At 46.5% G+C, this 23042-nt stretch overlaps 1 protein-coding gene across 9 annotated transcripts in view; it reads right to left on the bottom strand.

Moving 5' to 3' along the window:
- Nucleotides 1-23042, bottom strand: part of SH3KBP1 (SH3 domain containing kinase binding protein 1) — a 339190-nt gene that overhangs the window by 304895 nt on the left and 11253 nt on the right. Inside the window, exon 1 of one of the 9 annotated variants that reach the window (XM_077889072.1) lies at nt 22314-22456. The exons of 7 other annotated variants lie outside the window; for them this stretch is intronic. In XM_077889072.1, coding sequence (XP_077745198.1) covers nt 22314-22407 — 94 coding nt within the window. In that variant the 5' untranslated portion in view covers nt 22408-22456. Of the gene's footprint in view, nt 1-22313; nt 22457-23042 lie in introns of those variants that run through there. One more of the 9 variants, XM_077889075.1, reaches the window with a different exon arrangement.

The raw sequence follows: 23042 nt of genomic DNA, 5'->3' as shown, positions 1-23042 counted from the left end.
CCTTTTATCACCTCAAATGAAGGCAAGAGCAGCTAAGTGCAGGTGACAGGGGCGACACAGGTCCTTGTCCCCCAAGTGACCCTAGGCATGCTTAGAGATTCAAACAGCTGTACTGTTAGGAAAACAGATGCCTGCACCCTCCCTCAAACCTCCCCTCCTCACCAGCAACTACTTTCCCTCCTTTAGTTGATCTGGTATTTGCTTCCAAGCCTAAATAAGATGCCATCATGACTCTATGCCTTGATGGCTTCATTCTCAACCCACACGTGCTGCTTTCCCACATGGAAGCTGAGGTCTGCTCTCCTCGCTCACCCTGTGGACACACCTCACGGGGGAGGGTGGGCCATTACTCTGGATAGATCAGTGTTCACTGTCTTTCAGGGCTGAATTGATTCCCCCAAAACTCATACGTCCCAAACCCGAGTGTGTCAGAATGCGATCATACTTGGAAATAGGATCTTTAGGGTGGGTCTGATCCAGTATGACCAGTGTGCCTATAAAAAGGAGAAACCAGGACACAGAGACACCCATGGAGTGAAGTGGGTGTGAAGAGGCTGAGAGAAAAGATGGCACTACAAGACCAGGAGAAAGGCCTGGAAGACCTCTTTCCCTGAAGAAGACATTTCTGTTGTTAAGCCCCCTGGCGTGTGGCACTTTGTTCTGGCAGCCCCGGCAGACTGATGCAAAGGATTCCAGCATTGGGAAGATGCCAACATTACTAGTAGCAAGCCTGGCCACATGGTACTCTATCTCTTTTTGCAACTTGTTCTCCCCAGAGCTAATACTAGTCTTGTTTGTTCCTTTGCTTACCTTTCATTTTCCTACTGAAAACTTCACTTAAAAACTGATTCAACCCCAAACTCTTCCTCTCTTGTCTATGTATCCCATTGAGAGGTCCGGGGGGTAGATGGTCTGTTCATTTCACCCTCCCTCGGAGCCTTCTGACCTAGGAGAGGGGGTGTGGGAACATCAGCGGGCACCAACCAGAAGCACGAAAAGTGACTGCAGCCATAAATGGGGGCTCTTGGGGATCCCTGGGTGGCGCAGTGGTTTGGCACCTGCCTTTGGCCCAGGGCGTGATCCTGGAGACCCCGGATCGAATCCCACGTCGGGCTCCCGGTGCATGGAGCCTGCTTCTCTCTCTGCCTATGTCTCTGCCTCTCTCTCTCTCTGTGACTATCATAAATTAAAAAAAAAATTTTTAAAAAGAAAAAAGAAAATGGGGGCTCTCGGAAGACATCTGTGCCAGAAGAGGGCCCCAGGCAGAGGCTACCGGTGGCAGAGAAGCAAGAAGGCAGATGAGAACCAGGGCAGAAGCAGGGGAAGCTCTAGACGCAGGGGTGCTTGATGAAGAGACATTCTTGGGATTAAAAAAAAAAAAAAAAAGGTCCACATAAACAACTGGCATTCTAAGAAATGTGAGTGCAAGTTAAAATATCCTTATTTAAAGATAAAATGACACCTTTCCTCCACACCAATACCGAACTTCCCAAATTCTACCTTTGCAACTGGAGTAAATGTCTTTAAAAATAAATAAATAAAAAGAAGAGGAGGTGCTTTCCAGATAATCTCAGCCAAAGAAACAAAGGCCCTGGGGGCAGTCCGGGTGGCTCAGCGGTTTAGTGCCACCGGTAGCCCAGGGCCCGATCCTGGAGACCCGGGATCGAATCCCACGTCGGGCTCCCTGCATGGAGCCTGCTTCTCCCTCTGCCTGTGTCTCTGACTCTCTCTCTCTCTCTCTCTGTGTCTCTCATGAATAAATAAATAAAATCTTAAAAAAGAAAAAAAGAAAAAAAGGCCCGGAAAAAAAGAAGTCAGAGAATCACAGAGCTAAAGAATTATATAGTCCAGACTTCACTGCAAAAAAATCTAGGATACAGACTATACCCCACAGCTTTTCTCAGTCAAGATCAACAGTTCTCAATGATTTCTTTTGTATTCTATCATCACATTCCATCATATTCCACATAGGTTAGGGCAGTTCCCAAGAATTCATGCAATAAAACAAAAATATATGAATAATGAGGATCAGGAAAAATACAGCTAAAAGATCAAGAGCCAGGGCAAGTTAAGACAGCAGTGTGTACAGTATATGTCCACCATACAGAGGCTTACCGCTTGGTCGAGGCAATTTGCCTTTTAGTTTCCTGACAACCAAACCAAAAAGGGAAACATGATCTTACATTGTTCACGGGAGTAGACAGAGTAGGGCAAGGGGGAGCCCACAGAAAAAGAAAAACTAACTGGCAGAAAGAACTTTGCATGTGAGGCTTCATAATAGCACTGTTTTTAAGCTGAGGGCAAACGAGGTCACAATGAGCTGAAAGAAAAAAAAAGAAAACAAAACAAAAGAAAACAAAAGAAAAGAAAAAAGAAAGAAAAAAAGAAAGAATGAAAACAGAACTGAATAAAAAAATATTGGAGTAGATCTCATAAATGTTTTCTTGTGAAATGAGTACTTCATTCATAACTAAGGATGGGTGTGTGCATCAGGTTGCAATGTAAAATATATTTCTTACCTGGATATATGGTCACAAAATTTTGAAAAAGAGCAGGAGGAGATAGTAAGTAGACTTAATTTCCAGGCTGGTCAGTCCCTATTCCCTCCTGTCTGGCTCTGCGTGGTGGGAAATAAACCACTCTTGTTGCACTGGACCATAGTCCTGATTCATCCTTTGTCCATTCTACCCCTTGGCCTTTGACTCTCCCCATTGGTCCTGCTTTGCACCTTCTACATCTTCCCCCAGTAGCAGCACCTTTGGGCAAGTATGACAGCTCGGTCTCCCTCTCTCCTCCTGGCCCCTCAACTTTCTGGCACCCATCTCTGAACCCCCTGCCACCTCACTGTCCCAGCCCACCCTGGTCCCTCTCTCTTCTGTGAAAGTCTTAGTCAGGGATGGGAGAAACAGAATAGTACTTTGTCCTTCCAGTTCCAGACTGTATCTCCTTCAGTTTCTCCACATTCCTTTTGAAAATGTGAACCAATTACTTATACACCCATGTTCATAGCAGCCCCATTCACAATAGCCAAAAGGTAGAAGTGACTCAAGTGTCCATCAACTGAGGAATGGATAAACAAAACGTAGTCTATCCACACAATACAATATTATCCAGCCTTAAAAGGGAATGAAGTTCTGGCACATGCTACACCATGGATGAAACTTGAGGACAGTATGTTAAGAAGCCAGTCACAAAAGAAAAAATAGTATATGATTCCAGTTGTATGGGGTACCTAGAATAGGCAAAATCATAGACACAGAAAGTAGAGTGGAGGTTACTGGGATTTGGAGAGAGGGAATAGTGGAGAGTAACTGCTTAATGGGTACAGTTTCCATTTGGGATGATGAAAAAGTTCTGGAAATACATAGTGGTAATGTTGCTCAGCATCATGAATTGTACCTGATTTGCCACTGAAATGTATAAAGTGGTTAAAATGGTAAATTTGATGGTTAGATTTTTTTGCCACCATTAAAAAAATGCATAACCTCAGTCCAATCATGAGAAAACCCTCAGATGAGGGACATCCAACAAAATACTGATCAATACTCTTCAAAAGTGTCAAGGTCATGAAGGACAAGGTAAGACTGAGCAAATGTCATAGGATGCAGGATATCCTATGGAGGAGAAATCACAACTAAATGCAATGTGGGATCCTGGATAGGATCCTAAGAGCAAAAAAAGGGCATTAGTGGAAAAACTTAAGAAATTAAATAAGAGGGGATCCCTGGGTGGCTCAGTGGTTTAGCGCCTGCCTTCGGCCCAGAGCATGATCCTGGAGTCCCCGGATCAAGTCCCACATCGGGCTCCCTGCATGGAGCCTGCTTCTCCCTCTGCCTATGTCTCTGCTTCTCTCTCTCTGTGTGTGTGTCTCTCATGAATAAATAAATAAAAGAAAAAAGAAATTTTTTTAAAAAGAAATTAAACAAGATCTTTAGTAAATTATATTACACCAGTATTGATTTCCTGGTTCTGGTAAGAGTACTGTGATTATGTAAGATGTGAACATTAGGGGAAGCTGAGTAGTGATATATGGAAACTATACTGTGTTTTGCATCTTTAAGTCTAAAGAAAAAAATAAAAGTTCAAAAAAAATTTTAAATCAACCCACTCTTAAAAAACAGTGTAATATATACAAATATACTTTTTTTAAAAATTTTATTTATTATTTATGATAGTCACACAGAGAGAGAGAGAGAGGCAGAGACACAGGCAGAGGGAGAAGCAGGCTCCATGCACTGGGAGCCCGACGTGGGATTCGATCCCGGGTCTCCAGGATCGCGCCCTGGGCCAAAGGCAGGCGCCAAACCGCTGCACCACCCAGGGATCCCTATACAAATATACTTTAGTTAATCCTTACCCTGAAGAGGGCAAGTTCACATGTGGAATACCCAAATCAGGAAAGAATGGTCCAAGGATAGCGGGTCAGCCTTTGAAAGACTAAACAGAGTCTACCCACAGCAGTGCTGGTCAGTTGGCATAATGGAAATGAGCAGTGGCTCCCTACTCTCTGGATTGGGTGAAAATATCATACTGGCACCTCGACCTTCCCAAGAACCACACAGAAGAATCTAGGAATACCAGCAGTCCATTGCTTTCAGAAAAGGGGTCCTGGACTCTGTCAGGATCCTTAGTTGCCCATTAAAGAAGGGCCCTGCCCCCTCCCCAGAAGCCAGCTGAATCCTGCCCCTGCAACACTATCACACATGCATTGCCCATCTCTCACCTGGCCAGAGAGCTCGAACTCTGCAGAGCCTGACGGACAGGCAGGGCTCCCTCTGAGCCTGCTTGGTAACAAGTGTTTAATGAGTGGCCAAAATTGATCTGAGACTTGCTTTCCCCGTCACATACCTCCTGGTCATAGAACTGTGGGAAAGGACACACAGGCTCCCATCATCTGTTTCCCAAAAGAAGGTGACAATTCTTCAAAGGACAAACCAACTTAGGTCAGTTCACAACAGATTATGTCTTCAGATTCCTGAGGACATGTTTATGGCCCCGAGAACATGTTTATGGCCCCATGAACATGAGCCAGCTCGGGTCTACACCCCCCAGAGAGGGGCCCTCCAGGGACAATGCCTCCAGCTGGGCTGCTGCTGTCTCCAGAGGGGGCCATTTGGGCAGTGACGAGCCTCCCCTGGGACACCAAGTGTCCACACTGAACCCCTAGGGCTTATGGGGGCCGGAGCATGCTGGATGTCCAAAACCTGACCAAACTACTTAGCCCAGAGTCTTCAAGTTGACTCAACAGTGGAATCAATCATGAAGCATACAACAAGAAAGCCCATACTTTTATTTTCTTTAGAGCCAGACATAATCAAGCCCATCTTCTATTTTCTTCCTCCCAAGGGGCAGACTCATCTGTCACTTCCTGTCCTCATCCCCCTGCTTCCTCATTCCTCTCCTGCTGGTCAGCCCAGCTGTTTCCAGCCGTCCCCAGTCCAGGCTCTCCTTCAGCACAACCCAAGACCCCAGCAGCCCTGGGAGAGACGGCTGTCACGGAGAGCCTCAGCTAGCCTGGCCCTAACTCCAGGACGGTCTACAGAGCAACCAGGCATCTGACAAACTTTACAGCCTGCTGGGCTGAGCGAAACCTCCTTTTCAACTTCCTCAAACTCTACAAAGATGGAAGCTGTCTTCCACAGGCTGCCACCAAATCTACTGCCTCTTTGGCCCTACCTGACCCGGAGATCGAAAAAAACAACATCCCCACCTGAAACTAATAGAACATCGTACATTAATTTTACTGGAATTTAAAAAAAAAGGGGGGGAAACAGCATCTCTGGTATGGTAGGCAGAGCAGTGCCCACTGTCCCATCAGCTATCCACATCCTAATCCCCAGAACTGTGACTACCTAGCAAAGGGACACTAAAGTTGCAGATAGAATTAAGCAGGCTAATCAGCCAACTTTAAAACTGGGAGATTACCCTGAATTATCCTGGTGGGCCTAATGCAATCCTAAGGATTTTAAAAGTCTACATTGGGGACAAAGAGAAGGCCAGAGTGATGTGATGTGAGGTGAGGAGGGGACCCCCCACTGCAGGCTTTGAAGATGGAGAAAGGGGGCCATGAGCCAAGAAATGTGAAGTCTCTAGATGCTGGAAAAAGACAAGGGAATATAATTTTCCCTAGAGTTTCCCTAGAACACTGCCCTGTCAACATGAGTTTAGCCAAGTGAGACCCACATCAGACCTGTGACATCAAGAACAGTAAGACAATAAATTTGTGTTGTTTTAAGCCACTGATTCTGTGGCCATTTGTTATGGCAGCAATGGGAAACAAATACACCTGGCTATCAAGTACCATAGTAGCTTGTTCCAAGGCCTAATAAATAAATGAGTCTGAAGTAAAACTATCTTCAAAAAGCCACAACACTTGCCTCCCCTGAAGGCCTGGCTCTATGCCTCTGGCTGCCATTGGTCTCCATTCCCTTAGGCCTTACCTCCAAAGAAACCAGTGCCGGGGGAAAGAAAACACACATGGTTTTGTGTCACAGGGCAATTCTAAATAGAACACTTTTCCTGTGCCATTTTTGTGAAGTATTTGCTTGACACAGATCTTTAAAAAGAAAACCCACTCAAGAGTTATTTCTGTAACTGAAGGTGGGCAAGAATGGGGATAGTAAAATGAGATTATTACTTATGAAATGAGCAATGGAAGTTAAGCCTATTCTTACCTATCATTTAATGTATCACTCTGCAACTAAGTATGTTGAGGATGATTTCCATTTCGGACCATCCCAACCCCACAGTACATGGATCTGAGTCTCAATGTTGTTCTTCAAAGGCCTCAAAGCTGGTGTATGCCAATCCATTCTGGCTATTTGTTTGGCCAGTGCCAGAAATTCAAAGAGAGCCAGAACTCACTCTTTTTCAATGTATTTTCTGTGTGTGTGTGTGTGTGTGTGTGTGTGTGAGCACCCTAAATGTGCGGAGACACAGAATCCTCCTGAGTAGAGGGTGGAGTTGAGAGGAGCCACATGGCGGTCAGCACTCCATATGTCAGTAGATTTGGATTCTCCTTCCAACTAGTTGGGAGTGAGGGTTCAACCTCTAACAGTGTCCAACTGACAAAGGTCACGCTCACTGATTCCTATTACCCAGGCTTGAGAGTAGTTAGGACTGGCAAAGGCTGGCCTAAAAATAAAAAGCCATGAGTTCCAATGCCAGAACAGTGGGCCATTTAAGCTCTATTTTTAGCAAGTCTCGCTTACCTGTGAGGCAGCATATGGCTCCTATAATTCTCCAAAGCATAAAAGCATTAAAAGATCGGAGTGGCTGTGATAAATGGGCTGGTCCCCAAGTGAGCATTCCCACATTGACAAAAGTAGAGAGCCAACAGTCCGGTGGCCCAACTGGCTTCCAAAGGGACCCACCATCATGCTGCCAGCTCTTAGCCATTACCGACAGTTAAAATATTAAGCCAAATGACAGAGGAGTTTCTGCTACCAATTCATGATATTGGAGACTTTGTGTTTTTGACAAGAAGGCATTTTCTAAGCAGTTACTCCCTAGGGACGAAGAAAAGAATCCTGAAGCAAAACACCACAGACTAGTTCAGGCTAAAGATAAAGTAGAGCAAGAGGAAAAGAGAAGAAAAATGTCGCGTTGCAGGGTACACAAGGGGCCAGCGACACTTCCCTAAAATGCAGGATGAGAAGCCTGTAGAAATGAGCACACTTATCTCAGATCGCCTCTGCACAGCCCAGGGCACATGCATGCACTTCATTATGTCCCCAGGAGGAAGTGTGGCAAGCCCAAACCCTGGCCACAACTAAGAAAGATAAAGTAGATTTCTTCTGTGGCGGACTCACGGCAAGGAAACTTTGGGAGAGACAGTAAAAACAAGCCAGCCTGCCAGCTGCCCTAACAGCACAGTGCACCCTGTCTGAGCCAATCATTGCTCTTTTCTTGACAAGTGTGGTGTAAATGAGATGCCAAATAAAGGCTCATCGAGGGCCACAGGAAGACTCCTGTAAGTACAGTAGAAGTGGTCCGGGCACAAATACCATCATGCCGCCAAAATTGTCCCACACTCCGTGCCACAGATAACTTTTACTTATTTCTTGGGTTCTGTCAAGAGAGAAATAGATCCAAACATGGGAGTAGACCTTACACAGCGACAGGGCCAGCAGCAGGGAAGATGATGAGCAGCGCCAACTTCCTCAGTTGCTCCTGACCATCCACCATGTGCACGCAGGAGATATGAATTCCCGATTCCTGGCCCAGTTTGGGAAAACGAGACTCTGGCTTTAGAGTCATACATCATATGTTGTTTTCACTCATTCAACAAATATTTTTCTTTTGCTGCTCATTCTGGCTGAGACACCGTGCCAGATCCAGGGATACCAGTGTGAAGGAGCCGGCCATGGTCTTTGCTTTGGCGCCAAAGGAACTATGGTCCACAGGGCATGATTTGTGGGGTCCCTGCAGTACCTGGTGGGGCTTCCTGAACCAGCACATGCCCAATGCCCTTTCCTCAAGCAGTGACCCCTTCTCCTGTGCATCTGGAAGTATCGGCATCCGAGTCAGGGGTGGGGAGGGAGGAAAAGGAAGAGAGAATGAGGTCTGGCTACAACAACTTGGATTTCCTTGCATTTTTCAGCAGACCAAGTAAAGCAAAGATAAATAAGACATCTCATGATCCCCCCGCTCAAAAATCAGTAACTCATCCTCGATCAGTGGTTTCTTCTCATTCATAACTACCAACCCAGGAAAGTGAAATTATGATTGTAGCACGCATGAATTAGTTTAGCCAAACGTGCTATCCCCTTCCACCTCCTAAGCAAGAACTCTTCAGCTCCAGGCTGTGAGCCAGGATTTCCCAGGACAGAGCTTAGGGCAATGCGAAAGGAAGGGTCCAGGCAAAGACTTAGCAGAGCCCAGGATGGTGCCGTTGGAGCCAGCGAAAGACTAATGAGTACTGCAGACTCCTCAGTCATCACCACAGCAAGGTTTCCCTACCTTATATCCAAAAACCAGTGCACACATAAATTTGACACATTATTGACTTAGCCCCCCATAACCAGAAGGAAGCAATGGGTGGCAGACAAAAAAACGAATTCCTGAAAGAAGTTTTCCAGTTCGGGGGAGGTGGGGAGGACCAGAACTAGCACAGAAATCAGATGAGACCCCACTCCTCCCCCTGCGGCTCCACACCCCCAACCCCTGCCTTCCTCTCAGAGTGGGGAAACTTGCTCTCCCACAGCATTCCTCCCACTGGCCCTGGTCTCACTTATCCCACCCCTAAAAGACATCCCTCATCGGGTTGATTCAGAACTCTCCAGTCATGCTATGCCTTTAAATATCTTTTCCTACCACTGAAGGTCCACCACCTGGATGCTCTTGACAGGAGGACCTATTTTAAAACAATAGCTCCCAAGGCACATCTCGCATAGAGCCAACACACACGTCAGCATCAAGGTCAATGACAATATGGGTCTAAAGAAAGTGCAGCAGACACTGGTGGTGTTTTGGTGCTCAAATTGCAGCTCAGGTGAGTGGAAAGAGCCTGGGATATCGGAAACTATTGGTCTTTCTCGCTCATGGGCCAAGCAGACACATGGTGGGACCAAGGTTACCAGATGAAAAGCAACAGACCAACCCTGCTGGGTGTGACAGGAACATTCAGAGGAGAGTGACCTGGAGTCAGTCATTAAATAGCAGGCCCACCTGGAGGTGCTATTAGCTAATAGCAGGACCACCTGCAAATTTCCAACAACTCTCTCTGAAAGAATGATTCGGCCCCACCAAGGAGAGCACAATCTGGTTGTAATTTCAGGAGAGGACTCAAATCTGTTGAGGTTAGGGGTGCTTGAAAACCAACTCAATGGTCTACTGGGATAGGTAGGGCATCCAAAAAGTTAAGAAGACCGGGGAAAATAATAGTAGAAGCCTATCTCTAGCAACTGATTGCCGATCACAGCTCATGTCTTGGAGGCAATAGGGAGTGGTGGAGAGCAAAGCAAACTGGATTCACATGCTCACCCATCTGAACAGAGCTCCCATGACCGCAGCCAAGCAGGAATGCCAGCCCAAGGATACCAGAAGACCTGGCGTTTAAGAGCATCCAGGGATCTAAAATGTTATGGAAAAGCCAACTGGATTCTCAAACATCAGGAATTCGAGATTTATAAAACACCATGGGCCACTATGAGATCCTGATGTGGCTCTCACAGTTCCTAATAATCTTATTTTCTACACTGAATTTCCAGAACACCAGCCACAGCAAAGGGCCTTTCCACAACATTACTACTCATAAGCCCAGTGCTCCCAGCACTCACTCTCAGTCCACACAACTCAGTTTCAGCACCATTTGAGGACATTCTGAAGTCATTGGAGGCATTTGTTTTTACATTATTTCTACATACTGACAGAAGAAAAAATTTATAATTTTAGATGATTATGAGTTATTTTCCAAAACTTCTGTGTATCTATCAACATTAATGTAAATATTTGCAGTCTTCCACCAAAAAGACAAAGTCAGGGACTGACAAATAGATACCACCATACTTCTCAGGTTCACCCATCTCTTCCATGCTATCTTAGTGTGGGCCGAATACCAGAGGCTGGGTGACTTCAACATTTATTCCTCAGAGTTCTGTAGGCTGGAAGTCCAAGACTACAGCGCCAGCATGGTCAAGTCCTGCTGAGCATCCTCTCCCTGGTATCCTTGTACAGTGGTTGTGGGAACAGTGGGGGTGGGGGGAGGAGAAAGGGAGTGGGGAGAGAGGGAGAGGGGAGAGAGAGAGAGGGAGGGAGGGAGAGAGGGAGGGAGGGGGAGGGGAAGAGGGAGAGGGAGGGAGATGGAGGGAGAGGGAGAGAGAGGGAGTGCTCTCTCCCATCTTTCCTAATAAGGGCACTAACCCCATCATGAGGGTTCCACCCTCATGATGTAATTACCTCCAAAAAGTCCAATTTCCAAATACCATCTCATTGGGGATTAGGGTTTCACCATACTAACTTTGTGGGGACACAAACATTCAGTCCATAGTACATGCAAAAAATCTGTGTCTGTCTGCCTCTCTCTCTCTCTCTCTCTCTCACACACACACACACACGCACACACACACACACACGCACGCACATGCACACAAAACAGATGACCACACAAGCTGGGAGGCCCAAAAGCTATTAGGACAGGGAAGTCTGATCAGTGTTCCTATCATGTGCACAGAATATGAGAGGGTCCTCACACATGAGAGGACTCCAGCACCATGTGCTGGTGTGGCCTTTTTGGTTGTTTATTAGCAACCCATTTGAGCCCCTACTCTGTGCCAAACTCCTAATACACGCCATGTATTTGATGCTAGCGACGCCAGCTGCTCCGTGGGCTTCCCTAAGGAAACTACAAGTGGGCCAGCAGTTGGAAATGGCCTTCACAAAAGGAACACAGCAAATAGAAGACAGATGGAGGGCACTGTCACTCGTGAGAAAAAGAAGTAGACCTCAAAAATATGGTTCGCTTTTGTGATTATTTAGACATGTAAACCCTGGGAGTCACAAAGTAAGAGAAAACGAAGTCCCATCTTCAGCAAGTTCACCAGCTCTGACAACTGAGTACTTTCAAAATACACCCACAGTCATGAGACTGGCAAAAATGCAGTCATATGATGCAGCAGAGACTGATGATTACCTCCCGGTGTCCCCTTGCTCCTTTTAGAAATAGAACCCTTCCCTCCTTCCATGGTAGACAGAATAATGGCACCCCCGCATATGTCCATATGCTAATTTCAAGGACCTGTGCATATGTCTGTCACCTAACCAGGCAGAATGAACTTTGCAGGTGTGATGAACTTGAGGACCTTGAGATAGGGAGGATATCCTGGATTATCTGGTTGGGTCCAGCATCTTCACAAGGGCCTTAAAACATATGAGCCAGAGAAAATGTGACAACAGAGGTAGGGGTGGGAGTGACGTGAAGAAGGGACCATTAGCCAAGGAAGTCTGGCAGCTTCTAGAAGCTGCAAAAGGCAGAGGATGGGTCCTCCCCTAGAGCCTCCAGAAGGAACGCAGCCCTGCCAACCCATCCTGGACTTCTGACCTCCCAAACTACAAGATGAAAACTCTCTTGTTTTGAGCCATTAGGTTTGTGGTAATTTGTTACAGCAGGAATAGGAAACTAACCCCCACCCCCAGTTTGTATGGGGCACAGGGCTGCCCGGGTGAAACTACATCCCCCAGACCCACCTGCTGTGAGGCCTGAGACGTTAGCTAAATTCTTACCAATGGGCTGTGTGAGGGAATGACATGAGCAGCTTCCAAGTCACTCCTTTGAAAAGAGGAGCTGCTCACCCGCCACCTCCCTCTCCCCTGCACCAGTAAGCCCCTCCTACCATGCTGACAAAGGCAAGGGCCTAGCAACCGTGGAGAGGGCAGCAGGAGAGAAGGCACCTGACCCCAATGACCCTGAAGAGCAGAGCCATTCACCCATCCTGAACAGTCCAGGGGTTGACAGGTGTGGCCAGAGAGGAAAATAGTATGCTACCTTGGGGTCTCTGACAGCTATTTAGCCTATGCCCCAATATATCTGGGATGCCAGGTGCTGGTGGGCACGGGAGCAGCTGAAATGTTTATGCTCTGGGATTATACACTTTGAAAACCAATTTGGTGGGGCACCTGGGTGGCTCAGTGGTTGAGCATCGGCTCATGTCGTGATCCTGTAGTCCTGGGATCAAGTCCTGCATCAGGCTCCCAGCAGGGAGCTTGCTTCTCCCTCTGCCTGTGTCTCTGCCTCGTCCCTCTGTGTCTCTCATGAATAAATAAATAAAATCTTGGGAAAAAAAGAGAAAACCAATTTGGCATTCTGTTCTATAGCTCACATATTCTCTCCTTCAATAAATACGCTGTCTTCTTCATTCATTAGTTTGTTCATTCCCTCATTCACTGGAAGAAAGAATATGCTGGTACAACCACTTCGGAAACCCAGTAACTTGAAAGCTGGGAAAATCACTCCTTGCTATACACCTTCAAAAAAACGTATTTTAACACTAACCTAGAGACATCTATTAAAATGGTGATAGGAAGTCCATTCTTGGTAGCAAAACACTGGAAGCAATGCAAGTCCACCAGCAGGAGAAAGGACAAATAAACAATGGCACACCAGACAGGAAAAATAAGCAAACTACAAAATGAGAGACAACAAGCAAATCACAAGTCTCTGTACGGTCTGGTGCCAATTTTAAAAAACTAAAACCAAGCACAACCCAGACAATATGTTTTTAGGAGATATATGTGGGAATAACTATCTGTTAAAGAAGAAGGGAATGATGACTTTAAGAAGACCCTTGTGGGGCACTTGGGTGGCTCAGGGGTTGAGCGTCTGCCTTTGGCTCAGGTCAGGATCCTGGGATCCTGGGACTGGGTCCCCATCGGGGTCCCCATGGGGAGCCTGCTTCTCCCTCTGTCTACATCTCTGCCTCTCTGTGTTTCTCATGAATAAATAAATAAAATCTTTTTTAAAATAAATAAATAATACAAAGACCCTTCCTGGTCGTCTCCTCCTGAGAAAGCAGGGAGGAGACTGAGCCAGAGCACACATTGGGATACGGGGTCATGAGTGTATATTTTATAATGACACTTGACACTATCTACACAACATACAATGTGTGTATATCAAACACCACATCTTCCTTCAGAACTGTTTTGAAGGCATCACTGCAAGTAAAATGGTCTGCATGAAGGAAGAGTTCTCACCACGATTTGAAAAGACAAAAGATATGGGAGAAGCAAGTGAACCCGAAAGGCCATGCCACGTTAAGCAGTGTGCAGTGCCACATCTTCTGCTATGACTTCTTTTCTGAAACACACCACCCTGTCTCCTATTAGTGTTGATTTGAGTTTTATTGGGTTAATTTATGCTTAATTTGCAAATCTGTGTCAGGTTTATACTTACAAATGAGCCAAAAGCAAAAGGAGTTTTTATCTAGTTAAGTGCCTGGATCTTCAAGTATTATTATTATTAAAAAGTCTAAGGCAATCAAAAAGAAAGGAGAGGTGGGGGAGGCCTAGGTGGCTCAGAATTGGTTAAGCATCTGACTCTTGAATTCACCTCAGGTCATGATCTCAGGGTCCTGAGAGAGCCCCACATCAGGCTCAGTGGGGAGTCTGCCTGAGATTCCATCTCTTCCTCTCCTTCTGCCCCTCCTCTCTCTCTCTAAGAAATAAATAAATCTTGAAAAAAACAAAGGAAGGAAAATCTGACATGCACTACAACACAGATGAACCCCGAAGACATTACACCAAGTGAAATAAGCCAGTCACAAAAGGACCAATAGGGTATCATTCCATTTACAGGAGGTTCCTGGGGTGGTGAAAAATCAGAGAGCCAGAAAGTAGGACAGTGGTCACCAGGGGCTGGAGGCAGGGGCAATGGGGAGTTAGTGTTTACAGGGCATGGAGTTTTTCAGGTGGGGAAGATTGAAAAGTTCTGGAGAAGGACAGTGGCAATAGTTGTACAACATGAATGCGCTCAATGCTAATGAACTCTACACTTAAAATGGTAAAAATGATAAATTTTATGTTATGCATATTGGACCACAGTAAAAATAAATAAATAAAAGCTAATAAGCACTTTCAAATGTTTAAGGCCAAACAGGGATTCCTGGAAACCAATTTCCTTGTGAGGGGACCTCCCACATTACTCATTTGAGAAACTCTGCTCTATTTGGTTTCTCTGTAGACCTCCAGCGAGGAGGGAGTTTCAGAAACTGCCTAAACCTTGTCATATCTCAGAAAGTTGTCTTCTGACTTGATGTGTGTTCCTCAAATTAAGACCTTTCCCTCTTTATGGATAAAGAGAACTTCTAAAAGCAAACACCCTTTGGTTTGACAGTTTATTTCATTGTGTGGTTCCTGAAATAATCACATCGCACTCTCCCTCCCAGTTAGGAAATGAAAGTTAACTAAAATGTTTCATTGAAAGGAACCTTAGCTACCCCTGAGTTCCTCTGGTTATCAAATCTTACACTTAACAGGCACTCAATAAATACTTGTAGAAGTTCATTGAATTCCAATAATGGCAGCATTGGGTCAACCGTCTTGTTCGTTCTACCAGTATGAGCTAGTTATGTTCACAATCTGAAAATGTAAGGAAGAGAGAAAGTATGTGGTACAGATTAGCGACCAATGCTCTCTAACATGTACTATCATGAAGTTTAGAACTTTCACAGAAACTTACCCCTGAGAGGGCACCATAAATACTTAACTAATTTTTTATCAGGTACAGCTGACATTTGGCGTACGCTTGTTCGCTGAGGAATAAATACTTTACACAATGCTATCCATTAATGAAACTGATGCACCGTGAAGGCAAGGTTTTGAGATGGTTCTTCTGGCCTGGATCTGGAGAGTCTTACCAGCCTCACCTGTTGCCCTTCAAAGCTAAAAGCATAACATTTTTCAGGGAGTGTATGATGAGGACACAAAGCTAAGCTCAGAAACATGGGAGGGTTATTACAGCCATGGCCTTTCCTTTGTCGGCACATGACTTAGACCCACATCCCAGCAAAATATAGTCACACTGAGGACCCAGGGCCTCCAAGACACAGTTTTCCCTGTGGTTCTGGAAAAGATCCTTTCAATGCCAGTCAGGGCATGAAGTGAGTGGAAGGAGGGAAGGGGAAAAGAAACAGAAGGAATCAAACCCCCAAGGGTTTCACCTTTCACTGTGTATACCTTAATCTCACACCTGAATGCTAAACCAAGATTAATCACCTCAAAATGGCACAATGAAAAGGGTACGGTGCTGTGGACTATGAAAGGCACGCTAGCAATCTCCTTCAGAGGTGTCTCTCTTCCCCCACTCCGGTCTCTATTCCTGTCTCTCTCTCTCTCTCTCACACACACACACACAAACGCGCGCGCGCACATGAAGCACATATAGTACAGAAAAGATGATAAGCCAAGTGAGCATATAGTTTCTTTTTTTAACATTTTATTTATTTATTCATGAGAGACACACACACACATACAGAGAGAGAGAGAGAGAGAGAGAGAGAGAGGCAGAGACACAGGCAGAGGGAGAAGCAGGCTCCATCCAGGAAGCCTGACGTGGAACTTGATCCCAGGTCTCCAGGATCAGGCCCTGAGCTGAAGGCGGCACTAAACCGCTGAGCCACCCGGGCTGCCCAAGCACATAGTTTCTTGAACTAAAACTGAAAGCAAGCACAGGACGGCAAGTACCCCACCGATCCCCATGTAATAATCCCCACAGACTCAAGTCCTCTCCATCATCATCATCATCTTCATTATCACCGGCCATTCTAATCACTGTGGGGGCTATGGGAACCAAGGAATGGATATAAAATGACACCCTACCTACAACCTGAATTTCTTAAGGGATAAAAAGGAAAATGATGTCCATCATATCCCTATTTATAATATCAAGATTATGTAAACAATCTAACTGCTCAAATGAGAGGGAAATGGCTAAATAAACTGAGAACTGTGAGCTCGGATATTCAGCAACTAAAAACACTGGCTTTGAAGATGGCTATGAAGGTAAAAAACAAAAACAAAACAAAACACCAGGCCATACAATTACATTTATTACAATCCATGCACACATATCCACAAGTATGCAGTAAAAAGACTGAAAAGACATACACCAAAATAAAATGATAGTGGCTGCATCAAAGTACAGTTTGGGCTGTCAATTTAAATTCTCCTGCATACTATTTTCTAAACCCTATAATATAGTCGCTATATATTTATAGCAAAGAAATTTAAGGTTCGAGAATATTGGAGTAGAAATAGAAGTAGCCTAGAACCGCCAGTTCCCAGGCAGGTCCTGCAAGGTGAGCCCCAGCTGACAGGGAGACCGAACCGCCACCGGCTGCCCCCACACCCCCAGTCCTGGGCTCCCCCCAAACCTCCAGCCTGGGGCAGTGGCAGAGGCTCCTCCCACAAGCCCACACCCCCAACCACTTGGCCAAGGTTTCTTCTCCCCCAGGGGGCCCACACCTCCTGCTGTGGCTTTGTGACCTGAGACTGCACTGAAGATAGGACAGTTTCACCTCATCTCATGGCCACAGTACTTGTACTGAGCAAAGGAGGTAGTGATGGTGATGGGGTGACATGGGTGGGAAATTTGGAGGCCAGGGCAACAATGGTGGGAGAGCTCTCAGGAAGCAAGGGGAGGGTTGTGAGAAGGGGCCCTGAGGAAATGACAGGGTGTTGGGGAGGGAGAGGAAGAAGAGGAGGAGGTGGGGGAGACAGGAGGTAGAGGGTGGGAAAAGAGGGGCAGGAGGAAGAGGACGGAGGCAGAAGAATGGTAAGGAGGGAGGAAAAGGCAGGGGTGTGGAGAAGAAGGAACAGGGGTGAGAAGGGGGGACAGACAGACATAGGAGAGGAGGGCTGAGGAAGAGAGAGGGTGGAACAGTGAGGAGGTGGGAAAGACGGAAGGAAAGAGACAGACAGAAAAGGAAAGGAAAGGAAAGGAAAGGAAAGGAAAGGAAAGGGAAAAGGAAAAGGGAAAGGGAAAGAAAGGAAAAGGGACAGGGAAAGGGAAAAGGAAAAGGAAAAGGAAAAGGAAAGCAGAGGGAAAAGGGACAAAAAAGAGAGGGGCTCTGGGAAGGGAAGGAGAGAAAGAGAGGGAGGGCAAGAAGTTGAGAGGAGGCTGGGTAGAGGGGCTAGAGGTGGACAGTTGAGAATGACAGGGTTCAAAGGAAGAGAAAATGGGGGGGGGGACACCTGGGTGGCTCAGCAGTTAAGCACCCATCTCCGGCCCAGGCCATGATCCTGGAGTCCTGGGATCGAGTCCCATGTTGGGCTCCCTGCATGGAGCCTGCTTCTCCCTCTGCCTGTGTCTCTGCCTCTCTGTGTCTCTCATGAATAAATAAATAAAATCTTTTAAAAAAGAGAAAATTGGGGAAAGGGTGGGGGTGACGAGAAGATGTGGGGGAGGGAGACAGAGAGGGTGCTAGGGGAGGGTGTGAGGAAAGAGGGGGAACAAAGAAAAAAGTGGGGGGAGAAGGTGGGAGGAGGGAGGGAAGAGGAATTACTTGGGAGGCAGCAGAGGAGAGAGCCAACAGGGACGAGTGAAGGGGAGGTGGTAGGAGGGTGGGAGAGAGAACTGGGGTGGGGGGAGTGAGGGATTGGAGGTAGAGTGAGGTGCCCAAAAAAGGGTGTGGAGGAGAAAGTGCAGAGGAGAGAAGGCTTGAGGCTGGAGAGAAGCAACAGGCCAGACACTAGGGGGACAGTCCCCTGCCCCCTCTCTTCTTTGTCTCCCCGACTGGGCAGTTAACTCATCACCAGGCAGTGTCTGTTTTTCACAATGCCTTGATCTCTTCCTCCATTTAAAAACCCACAGGTTCCCTAAAAGTGCCAGATAGTGTCACAACTGTACCCTACCCCACAGTGTGCTATCATCACCCATCCAAATGCCCCCAAAGCCACATCTACACGTTTTTACGTGCTGCCCATGCAAAAGGAAAATGAAGGTGAGTTACACGATTGGGGTCTCAAAAGGATACAAATAACCCCATCACTTGCTCACTCTCACTTGGAAGCACAACTGTGGCTGGCATGGCCAGGAGCCCTTCCTCAAGGGAGCCTTATGAAAGGGACTCCAAAGACGGATGGAACATCCTCAAAGGCTCCAGCACCACCTCACACCAATCACCCCTTTGTCAAGAGAAAGCCAAGAAAAATGGGCACAGGGCACTTTCAGGTATTCTGGATTATGGCATTCATGCATCCCCATTTATAGTGTCTGCCCCAAGAGTGGCCCCCAAGTCCCCCCATCTCATCAGCACTGCTCCCAGGGGCAGGGTTTCATTTGGATCATGGCTGCCCCAGTGCCTAGCACACACCTGGCACCAAGCAGACCCTCCTTCATTTACATTTGCACGGGACCTGAACTGGGCACGTCATTCCCCTCACAGAAGTGGGCTCACAGCAGTCACCTGTGTATCTTCAGTGGGTGACACTGACTACAGTGGGCTCAGTCTTGCTAATAGGAATTTGGAACTGGGATGATGAATCAAGTCATTCTTAACAGTGGCTGGAACTGTGGCATATGCCCCATGAATGAGTCGCACAGAAAGCAAAAGGGGGACAGGGGCAGGGAGGAGAGATGGTCAGATAGCACGTGGGGCAGCTGGCCCATCCCTGGTTCTGGGGCTCCCTGGGGCCCTTGGGTTGCATGAGAGGCCCCTGTGGTCCTGTAATAAGCCCTCCTTTTCAGATGAACAGGGTCTGCTTGGCTTCCTCACTTGAAGAAAGTCCTTACTGCACATGCTTGCACACTCGTGCATGCATGCATGCTTGCACACACACACACACAATATGAAGCAGGAGACAGCCCTAACCCAGTGAAGAAGCATGGTCTTGATCAGTTAAGATCCAAAGCTAAGGAGTAAACAGCAGCATCTCCTAGGGAACTCTCCCAAAATATGCCTGTCAGCCCATCAAAATCAGATGAAGAAGACCTAGGCATACAGCTCTGATGCACATCCCCAGGGGAGGAAGCCACCAGCTACACAAAAGTTCTCTGGTCCCTTCAGGCGCTGGGGTGTCAGAATAAGTGTTGGACTCTTGGTTTAGGCTCAGGTCATGATCTTGGGGCCCTGAGATTGAGCCCTACATCATCGGGTTCAGGGCTCAACATGGAGTCTGCTGGAGATTCTCTTCCTTTCCCTCTCCCTCCCTCTCTGCCCTTCCCCTTGCATACTCTCTCAATCAATCAATCAATCTTAAAGAAAAAATAAGAAGTTCTATCAGCAATTAATCATAACATAAAATGGAGGGAGAAATAATGGAAATGCCTGTGTGCTGGTACAGGCATGAACCCTGCCTGGAAGAATTTGGGAGAAATAAAACACAGGCAGCCTGGAGGGGGTGGGGGTGCTGGAGTAGGGGGAGGTGGAGGGACCACCAGAGAATCTGGAAGACTGGGATTAGGAAGGACACCTGTCACTGTGAGCACTTAGCTCCTTCTGAATTTTGAAACACATGGATATATAACCTCTTCCAGAAACTGACTTTAAAATATGTTTTTAAAATTTCCCCAGCAAGCAGCTGTAGGCTCGATGCCCAACAAAGGGATGAGCACTGAGAACTGCTTCCCTTTGCAAATTTTGCCCTCAATTGTGAGCCCACTATTCCTATTCTCTGCCCAGACCCCCCAAGGCTAATTACTTTCTTTTCATTTCTTTCCTGACATTCAAAGGTAGCAATTAAGCTAAAACATCACCATCAATTTCCCAACACTTGCTCTGCCCAACCTGCTTAGGTGTCAACAAGGAGCTAATTGACAGACTGTATTTGGGTTGACACCTCTGTTGTCCACCTAATATTTTATTGAGAACAAGAGGGTAGTGAGAAATTGCTGGTTAAGTGATGAAAAACTATCCCATTTTGTTCATAGTGAAGAGGGGTTTTGGTGTTTGGTTTTTGAATGATCAAAACAGGAGGAAGGCAATGCCCATTTAAGAAGCCATTCATGTCAAATGAATTTTACCCAGAAGCTAGCATGCAAAATATTCAGGCAGAAGGTAGCATCCAGAACAGTCTGGTGAAGAAAATGAATATCCATGAAGAAGCTGGCTAAGAGGAGAAGAGAGCAAAGCCAGGAAGGCCTTTTCCAGTTCTTATCCAAAACAACATTCAAGCACCTCCTTCCAGCTCTAGGCACAAAAATGAGAACTAGTTGGAATAATTAGGGAGGACACTAAGCTAATTAAAGACTTTTCACACAGGGAGTGGGTGTGTGATGAATAAAACTAGTGCAGTCCCAGAGGACCAGACCTAGAACAGGGCCCAAACCCTTCCAAGCCTAGAACAGTCCAGAAAAATCCAACAGAAACACAAGAGCTGGTGTTTACATACTGACTGATAAGAAGTTGAAATGGTGAAAAGGAGATGGTGATTTAAACCATCTATACATGCTGCACTCAGGGGCTTAAGGACTTAAATTTGTTAGGCAAAGTGAATAATTAATGAGCAATTCAATATTTATAGTATTTAATCCAAGACACTGAGGAGGAAACAGCAGTATGAATCGAATAGCACTTCATCTTGCCACTCTGTCCCCCACCTGGGGGCAGACCAGCGGGGGTTGGGGGGGGGCACACAACTTCCGTGGCCACTGAAAGGAAATCAGCTTAAGGCCTTTACTGGGCTTTTCTTGCCCACTGAATACAGTTCAGTGAGGACAAACGTCACTGAGGATTTTTTTCTTATTAGTGTTTTTTCTTCCCGAAGCTAAGTATAAGCACAGTTTATCACCGCAGTAAGGCCCACGAGCTGCATTTTGCTTTGTTGAAGCGTCCCCTAATGAAAACTGTAGACTTGCCTGTAAGATATTTACCCATAAAAGAACAATCAGGTTGAAAACCAAGTGCTCACAGTCACCCAGGATGCCCGTGTACCTTTGCCAACTAAAAGAATTCGGGCAAAGAAAGGTACAACTCTGTCAACCTTCTATGTGCAGATTCGAGGGATTGGTTTGGCGGTGCAGTGCTTTCTCCCGTGACTGAAATATCCTAATGAACCCCAGTAATTGCCAAGAGGTTATCCAAGCAACTAACACACAAATGCTTCAGGATGGAAAAGGAAATTCACAAGTCCCCCAAGGGGTGAGAGGGGTGTAACTTGGGGAGGTGGCTAGAGGGACAGAGCAAAGATGAAGTGCCTCCCAAAGGAAACACTGACCAAAAACATTCAAAATCAACAAAGCTATACTTTCTCTTTTCCTGTGTTGCTTTGGAATCTTAACTGGGTCCCTTGGGCTCCCACCCGGTGTTCTCCAAAGTGCTCGGGTGGCCAGGAGCCCCCGTGGGACATGGATTCTATGCTTCAAGTTCGACACTTGCCAGGGAAGGGTGATGAAAACGTTTTCAAAACAGACACCGGGGCTAGTTGCACAACACTGTGAACGTACTTAATGCCATGAAACTGAGGACTTATAAATGGTCAAAACGGCAAATTTGGTTCAAGCTATTTCATCACGATTTTAAAAACTAATAATGTAATATGCCAAAAACCACTGAACTGCACACTTTAGATGAGTGAATTGTAAGATATGTGAATTATATCTCAATAAAGCTATTTTTTAAAAAATTTACCAGGGATGGATCCCTGGATGGCTCAGTGGTTTAGCACCTGCCTTTGGCCCAGGGCATGATCTTCGAGTCACAGGATCAAGTCCCATATCGGGCTCCCTGCATGGAGCCTGCTTCTCTCTCTGCCTCTTTCTCTCTCTGTGTCTCTCATGAATAAATAAATAAAATCTTAAAAAAAATTTACTAGGGAAACAGCCTGTAGAAAGAGCCTCCCTGGGCGAAGCAGGACCCTGACGTTTACTGAGAGCCTACCTGTATGCGGGGCTGGTTCTTTCCCATTTCCAGGAAGCAGGGTCCTGCAGCCAGGGGACCTTGTCACTCTGGTTCTGAGTCGCAGTCTCATCATCTGACGGTGTGGGCTGCCATGACTGCCAAGGACCTTTCCAGCTCTTCAGTTCCAGGGACTGATGTGTGAGTGGCAGAAGGACCCACCATCTGCCACTCGGCACATAAGCACGTCCCACTAGGAAGGCAACACATCAGGGAAGCCAAACACAGGAGAAAGAAGTTTAACAACTTTGCAACCCAGGGAGTGACAGAGGAGCATGAGCTGTGTTAAGACACTTTCTACTCAGAGGACAAAATGGTGAAAGAATGCCAAAGAGCCCAGCCCTGCTTTCTTTCCAGTGACCTCTTGATTTATTCATAAAACAAAGGCTGTGGCTACAGAGGAGACCTTGTGTCCAGAGCAGCTGATGATTAAGAAAGGAAATGGCACCTCAACCATCTGTGTAACACTCAGAGCAGGCTTCCCCCACTTTTGGGGCCGGATAACTGCTGGGGGGCTGTCGTGTACATCGTAGGATGTGTGGCAGCATCTCTGGCCCTCAGATGCCAGTAGACTGCCCTCCCCACACCAGCTGTGACAACCAAGTGTCTCCAGCCATTGCCAAATGTTCCCCTGCAGGGCAAAACTGCCCCTGGTCGAGAACTCCTGCCAGAGAGAATTTTCTTTCTTGTCTCTGCAGTGGTTTGTTGAAG

This window comes from Canis aureus, chromosome X (genome assembly GCF_053574225.1).
Source record: "Canis aureus isolate CA01 chromosome X, VMU_Caureus_v.1.0, whole genome shotgun sequence".
Lineage (NCBI taxonomy): Eukaryota > Metazoa > Chordata > Mammalia > Carnivora > Canidae > Canis > Canis aureus.
This window is presented reverse-complemented; position numbering and strand designations above follow the sequence as displayed.